The sequence below is a fragment of the Zosterops lateralis genome (genome assembly GCF_965231275.1).
Source record: "Zosterops lateralis genome assembly, chromosome: 2".
NCBI classification, from domain to species: Eukaryota; Metazoa; Chordata; class Aves; order Passeriformes; family Zosteropidae; genus Zosterops; species Zosterops lateralis.
Window position 1 is genome coordinate 5,088,033 of NC_139763.1, and position 7,983 is coordinate 5,096,015.

Sequence of the window (7,983 nt, forward strand, 5' to 3'; positions counted from 1 at the left end):
ACACCTTCACAATGGTTGGTTCTTTTCCTTAGTCTTACATTCTACATCTTAATATGAATTTTGCTGACAGTGCCTGATTGTCTTGCCCTGTAAAAATCACTACTTAGTGTTGTTTTCTCCCAACTAGATTGTGTCTATTTGTTTCTCTTGGCAAACACGAGTGTTTCTGCTGTGCTGTCACAGATTTGCTGACAGAACTATTACCCCTAATCGTTCGCAAAGACCCACAATAATGAGAACAACCTGTTTTGTTTCTAAGTGGAGGAATGACAGAGCTCATACACATGAATGAGAAATCCTCACACACTTCTCCAAAATGAATCTGGTGTGTCTAAGGGGGGTGAAAGTGGCAGGTACTCAACCATGACAGAAGTCATCACCCCATCTGGCACCACCTGATTTCTTGCCAGAAACCTCAGCGAAGAAATCCAGTCCTGATGGAGCAGCAAGTTATTTTTTTTGGCTTCAATTCAGTGCAGCACTTAAGTGTGTGCATCAATTTCCTATTTAATCAAGGCCATGTGCTTTCCATAGATTTCTGTCATCCTCTGGGACTTCAGTTTCCGGCTGTCAGTGTGACATCCACTGAACAGCAAACATGCTTTAAAGGACTGACATGGGCGTTGGGTCAGTCAGGATTAACACAAACATTTCCTTACCTTGCCCTGCTCAGCACAAAGGAGTCTTTGACTGTCACCACTGGGCCCATCTCAGGACACTCTGAATCATGGTACTGCCCACAGTCCTCGCACCCTGCAAGGAACCAGACAGAAAAGGTTGGTGGAAAACACTTTTGTAAGACAGTTTACCTCCCTCTTTCAAGGGAAACCTAGCACCAGGCAAAATGCACACGGAGAGAGGCAGATGTTTATTTATATTGCTTAAAAGAACATGAATAATTGAACCCTGAGCTGACAGCTGGCACCTGCACAGGTGAGATAACACACACTGTGATCAGTAGCATCAGGAGACAATTGTTTAAATTCTCTCTTAAAAGAAAATAAATGCCTTACACCCACAGTAAATATTCTGCTTAAAGATGGCATTATTCTTCAGATAAAGTGCTGCAACACGTAGCAGCTAAAGAAAACCACATCACTGCCTTCCCCAGGAGCTGGGCTGTCATGAACAGCTTGGGGAACGTGATGATTCCAGTGACAGGAGGCATAAACCCAGAAGCAGCAGCAGAACTGGCACAGGGCTCAGCAGGGCACCAGATTGTCCTGGAGTCCAGCTCTGCCTGGCCACACACACTCCTCACTCCCAGGGCAGGACAGACACCTCCAAGGTACCTCCTGGTGCCTTTCCAGACAAGTCAGCACAACACACTCTGGCCACGGCACTCACTGGCAGCTTAAGCTAAATTAACTTTTAGTTTAAGTGGCTGTAAATTACCCAGAACTGAGTGGGTTCCTAAGAAACAATTTTCAGAGGAGGATAATTTGAGGCTTTCTAAAATAAGCTAACTTAACAGGATTCCAAATGCTTATGCATTGCTTCACAGGGGAAAAAAAATAGCTGTCAAACTGCCCTGCCTGGTCAGCTGCTGACACAGCTTCAGGAGAGATCATCACAGGGGTTATATTGCTGTGGTGCCTTTTGCATCTGAGCTCCAGCTTACAAGGGCAAGTCAGGAAACCCCAGGAAAGGTGTGAAGTAGAGGGTCATTACACCTTTTTTTTTTTTGGGAAGACATGACAAAAGCTGAGTTATTCTAAGGTATATCCCCTCTGGCAAAGCTATTCTGTGCTTCTAAAAGGATTTCTAAAACAAAGAGATTCCAAACTGCTTCACATTTCTTCTGGTGACAAAACCAGCTTAGCAGTGAAAAAAATACATATATTTGACAAACTGCATTTCTGGCTGGTGCAACCCCCAAGCCTGGTCACTGCCTCCTGTCGAGCTGTTTGTGCTGCCTTCTAAAGAGCCAAGAAATGAAACAACCAGCTCTTCACATTATTTTTCAGCAGAAGGAATTTCCCAGCCTGGCTGGCTGTACATCACCACAGAGTTATTGTACCAGAGGAAAGGGTCCAAGGGCAAATGCTACTCACAGAGCATCAGCACCAGTGCTCAACCTACAGCTGTCCTGTTTACTGTTCCACCATTCCCCTGCTCCAGGTGTGCCTGTAGCCCAGACTGCCCTTAATATTCCTGAAATAATTTGGGCTAAAAGCAGATTTCCCAAACCAGAGAGGGCAGAGGAGCCACGGAGGGATGTGTAAACCTGACTGCTGAAATGAAATGGACTGTCATCCACAAAGGGTTGTCATAACCAAGGGGACAGGAAGTGACACCCTGAGTAACAGCTTCTCCAACAGGCCTTGCTGTCCAAAGGAAAAGGCACTTTGTAATTTTCCTTATCTCCTGACTGCATCAGGGCACTCTTCACTTCTGCAAAGGTAAGCCTCTGAAAGGTACAGACAGCACTGCCCACAGCTACAGGCAGGAATAAGCCACACATTCCTCTCACTCCTTTGCAGAGGAATGACCAAAGCCAGGGGAATATGACAATGACATTGTGTGGTACAGCTCAGTATCCAGGGGATGCCCCACAGCAGCCATTCCCCAAAGCTGTTACACTCTTCTTATATGAATGACATTTCCAAGAGATTATGGCCACAGGAGAAGCACAAAAACAAGTATGAGAATAATCATAAAATACCCCAGGGAGACTATTCATACACTTAATTAAAAAAAATTTCCAAAATTCTCTTGTCTATGAAATATATATTCAAGGATGTTTATTATTGGGAGATTCATAGTAACTCATTTTTCAGAACATAAACAACTCCCATATCCCATGAGAAAAACTAATTGCAGAGAGCGAAAGAAAAAGCTCAAGAGACTCAGTGACCACAGCCCCCACTGGGAGAAAATCATGTTGTGTGGCACCTTCTGTGTAATTAGGAATGGCATCACATCTCCATTCTTTTGGCTGTCCACCAGAATCTTTTTATGAAGGGGAAGGCAAGGTAACCACTATTGGTGTCTCAGTAAAAATGAAAAAGTCAACACTGTTTTTGAAGGAATCTGGTGGAGGGAGAAAACTGAACTTTCTGATAATTGCCATAAATGCAGCTGTGGACCCATCAGAGCTAAAATACTGTGGTTCCAAAAATCAAGGATGTGCACCACTCTGCTGTGCCCTGACTGGATCCAAAATATCTGAGCCCTCTCTGCTCACACAAGGACTCTACATCCCTTCACTCTTTTCCACTGTGACACCAGATCCTGCATGTCCAGGCTGGTGACAAAGGAGAGGATTAATGTGAGACCCAAGCTCCTCACCCACCAGCACTCCAGGAGCCCAGACCCCAGTCACAGGGGGATTACACAGAGGGCACAGCAGGAAGCACGGGCAGTGAATGCCACCAGTGCCACCTGCCAGGGCAGTTGGTGCATCTCAAACTGGGCTTGTTCTGACACAATGATGACTCTGCTTGCCCCTGCTGTGGAGCTGCAGATCCCCAAGTCAGGCCAGAGGTCAGAGTTATCCCCAGACACCCCTGGCTGCTGGAGCTGGTTGTATAAACAAAGGGTTAGACCTTCAATCTCACTCACTTCAGCCATGGAAAAGCTGCTAACTCACATTCAGAGGTTTCATTGTGTGTTTGCCAACAGCGTCAGAATGTGTATGCTTAAATTACACAACCTCCTCTCTATTCATCCATCAGCTGTTTGAGCCTCCTTAACACAAGGCAATTTTTCTAAATAAAATCTCAAGTCTGGTTTAAGTCTTTAATTTCAAGCATTCTGAGTAGACAAGTCACACACAGTGAGAGTTAGATGCTTTTCCTAATACTTACAAATAAACATAATCTCCTCATTGCCATCTTCAGCCATTTTTTAAAACCTGCCAAAATACAAAAGAGCAAGTTAGTTCTGAATAAACTTTTAATTTCTGTATCATATAAACACCCTTTGTGAAGTAATGATGCTGACTGACCCCAAGCCCACCCAAACACAATAATGTCCCTGCAGGAATACCAATGGAAAACTAAATAAATTAAAGTTGTTAAAAAAAACCCCAGACTGCTGTGTCATTACATGTGCTGCAGACATCACTGCTAAAGAAGCCTCAATGTCTGTGGGTTCTCAGGCATTTCTCTGTGAGGAAATGCTGTCTCCTGCTGTTCCCCATCTCTGACAAACTTCCAGCCACTCCTGCATCCCCTGCTAAAAAGCTCCTGGGGAGCCTCAGGGCTGGAGGATAATCCAGGTCAGCAGCAACCACTCCAAAAACAAGGTCCAGTGCAACATTTTATTGAAATGTAGCTTTAAAAATGTATCTCTGAAAGGCAGATTACTTATTTAAGAAACACAGTAACCATAAAAACCCAAAAACTGCAGCTACAGTCACAGATCTCTTCCTGAGGCAAAGGTATATGGTGGTAATGAGCACCAGAAAACCTGGGGAAATAAAATCCTGCCTCTGTCACTGCCTTCCACGAAATGGTAACTGACCAATTTGATTTCACAGTTAAATAAAGTTAATCTATATTCACTTCATTAGTGTCAGTCTATATTAAAAACATGCATGAGCACTATTGCCCCTCAACAATTAAATTATGGTTGAGAAAAGTCTGATTATGTATGGCTAAGCCACAAAACAAGCAGGATCTAGAAGAGAGTTTTTCCCTTTTCTACCCAAAAAAACATTCTCCTCCTCAAATAAGCAATTTTCCCAATGCCCCAGAAGAGAGGCAAAGCAACACAAAGATCATGACCCAAGTCTGAGAGAGGTGAGGCTGCAAACCAACAAGTGCATTGACCAAGAAGAGGACAGGAAGGAGTAAGAGCCTGAATCTGTAAGAGGGAGAGGAAACATGACACACCAAACTCGCAGAGCCCAGTTTGAAAATAGATAAAGCATTTGCTACTGCAGCAACAAAAGCCAAGCCAGAAATGTGGGAGCACAGCCACTGCTCAGGATCAGGACTCTTCCAGCCCTGCCCTCCCCAATTCCACCTGTCAGGAGCAGGATCCCCCCCTAACACTCACTGCTGTAAGGGGCAAACACTCCCCATCCGTGGCACAAGTTTTTGGGGACTGAGCTTGAATAACAGAACAAACATTTATACAAAAGCCCGATGCTGAGCACAAAGAGCAATTCAGGAAATTGCGCCACAAGATCTTATCCTGAAAGCAAGGTGAACGATGCAACAGGTATTGAGGGGAGTCCAAGCACAACGCTGCAAAATAAGTTGATGTCAAAAATTGTTTGGTTTGCTTTTTAACCAGCACTTTTTCTGGGATGCTCTGTACTATTTCAAGAGGGGTGTGCCCAACTGTTTCTAGATAAGTTTGTGTCCTGACAAGACTTTAATCCTAAATGTGGCTGAATTAACAAATAATGGCCCAACGGCTCAGGGGTGCAGAGCAGCCACACCACCAAAGGCATCCACCCTCCAGGACGCTGCACTGTGGTGACATCCTTGGCAAACAGCAGACTGGGGACAAGTGACATTACACAGCTCCAAGTCATTCCAGGGGCAGCCGGATGAGAATAGCATCAAAGGGGCGGAGAAACCATCAGCGCTGCTCAAGGTGATGGGGAGGAGGCGTGAAGGGCCCTCACAGGTGCCTCAGTGAGATCTGCATTAGCGCAGTTCCCTCCCTGCAGCAAGGACTTCTCATGTTCTCCGTGTCCCCTCCTCGCCCCTCGCTCCCAAACAAACACACACGGGGCTCCTCATTTACAATCCTGATTCACACGCCCCTCACCCATGCGCTGTAAAAACTCCTCCTCCCCTGAGCTCGGCTCTATTTCCCAGGAGTTGTTTGAAATGAAAGCACACGATGCCACCCCGGCTCCAGCTGGTAAACAGAGTCACGATGTGCCACTCACATGATGGCACTGAAGACAGGATTCAGAATTGTTTTTTGCCCTCGTCTGCTGTTGCTACGGGCCACATCTGATTTTTTTTTTCTTCTTTTTAAAGATTTGTAACAGAAAAATACTCCATGAAGCCACTCATCCCACTGCTCTTAATTCTGTTCTTGTCTTGCAGGGATAATCAAAGCTTCTGGGAGTTCCAGGTATTTTTTTTACATAAAACAGAGAGCAATCATTAGCAGTCAGCAAAAAAAAAAGCCACACAGAGGAAATTAGACCAGGTACAAACCTTAACTCTGATGGCAGTAAAAGAGCAGAAAACCACTTATTTTTTGCTTGTATAATTAGATGAGTGATTTTATGCCTGAGAGTAGAGCCACACACCTATGCACAAAAAATTCAAGCTGCAACAGAGGCCTCTGAGCATATCTGGAACTTGTGAGAACCCAAATGAAGACACTGAGGAGCTGCAGCATCACAGGTACCTGCCTGCAGCCCATGATGTGCAAAGACACTGTCAGGGAACCACCTGAGCTGTAAAAATTTATCACACTTTCCCCTTATAAACTGCTGAAGAAATAAATCAGGCTCAAGTGCTGAGCTGAGCCATTTTGATCTTGCTAATTGATTTTTTTTTTTTAAGTAGGTCAGAAAAATTAACAGAATGCCTGAAAAATCTGTGTTTTAGTTTAATGATCAACGAGGTAGAATTAAAGTTACCCTTTCTTCAGAATGGGCTTCTCTGAGTGTGGATAACTTGAGAACACAAGCAGATGGGTGCTGCACATAATGTGGAAGGATGCGTGTAAAAACGCGGTTTTCCTCATGGTGTAGTAAAAAACTTGTTCATGCTACCGCCCAAAGGAACTGCAGAACAAACTATAGCGAGGCCTCGTATTTCTTAAAATAATTAGGGCCATTCCATCAATTATTATTGATGAGGGAGACGATTTCTAGGCCAGTCAGGGGGTAACAGAGAAGCTGGCGGGGCCTGTGCCACCTGCCCTTACCGTGTTAATAAACTACGTGCGAAGTTTAATGGCCCCGAGCAGAAAACGAGGAAAAATTTCACGTGTGCGAAGAACACACAAGAACAAGACCGCGGCTCTGCTGCTTTTGTCTCCTCGGGCTCCCACCGCACCCTCCTCCCCACAGGGCAGGGCCTGGGGCAGGGCAGGGGCCGGGGCAGGGCCTGGGGCAGGGCAGGGGCACCATCCCCACACCTCCCTCTCCTCTCTTTCCAGCCTCTTCCCTCCGCATCCCGCCCTCGCACCTGGGAGCTCCCAGCCCTCCTCCATCCCCAACCCCCCGCGGCCAAAGCCGAGGCATTCCCCGCTCTGATATCCCCGTATTCCCGCCGGGTCCGTGCCCTGCCCGGCCGAGCCCGCGGGGATCGCCCCGCGCCCTCCCCTCAGGGACCGCCGCCACCGCCCGGAGCCCGTCGGGGCCCGGGATCCGGGAGCGGCTCCGCCGGGTTTTGCCTCGGACCCGCCTCGCCCCCTTCGCTACCGCCCTCCCGGCCGCTGTAACAAAGAACAGGCGGCCTGGAGGAGGCGGCGGCGGCGGAGGAGGAGGAGGCGGTGGGGCCGCAGCCGCCGCCGCCGCCCCGGGAGAGCTCGGAGCGGCCGCCGCGCCCGCCTCGGCCCCGCCGCGCGTCCCGGGGAGAGGCGGGAGGAGCCGCGGCGGAGCGGGCTCGGGGGGTTCCCGGGCGGGGGCGGCGGGGAGGGCGCGGGGTGCGGCGGGAGGAGCGCGGGGAGCCGGCGTTACCTGCCCCGGGAATGGCCAGACCCGGATCGGATCCGCGCTCCGGGTTCCGATCCGCTCCGGAAACCACGCGCCAGCGGAAGCCGGCGCGGGCGGGCGCGGAGCAGGGCGGGAAGTGTAGTCCGGCGGGGCCGGCCTGGCCCCGGCCCTGACCCCGACCCCGGCCATGTGTCCCTGCCGTGTCCCTGCCGTGTCCCTGCCATGTCCCCTCCTCACCACCCGGGGTGCCGCCACCCGCGTCCCCTCCCGGCCGGGCCCCATGCCTGAGCCCCCGGAGCCCTCAGCGGCGGCTCTCGGGCCGGGCTGGAGGCGGGCTGTGGCCGCGCTGAGGGTGGCGGAGCGCCCGGGCGGCTCCGGCCGGGTTTCCCTTCTCCTCCCGG

At 49.1% G+C, this 7,983-nt stretch overlaps 1 protein-coding gene across 5 annotated transcripts in view; it reads right to left on the bottom strand.

The window, feature by feature from the left end:
- The window catches only part of PRDM15 (PR/SET domain 15), a 32,857-nt gene extending 25,171 nt beyond the window's left edge, over nt 1-7,686 (bottom strand). For all 5 annotated transcript variants that reach the window (XM_083855755.1, XM_083855754.1, XM_083855752.1 and 2 more), the window contains exons 1-3: nt 7,607-7,686; nt 3,810-3,856; nt 660-753 (exon numbers count right to left, since the gene is read on the bottom strand). In XM_083855755.1, the coding sequence (XP_083711881.1) occupies nt 660-753; nt 3,810-3,846 (131 nt within the window). In that variant the 5' untranslated portion in view covers nt 3,847-3,856; nt 7,607-7,686. The remainder of the gene's footprint in view (nt 1-659; nt 754-3,809; nt 3,857-7,606) is intronic.
- Nucleotides 7,687-7,983: the final 297 nt, after the last annotated feature.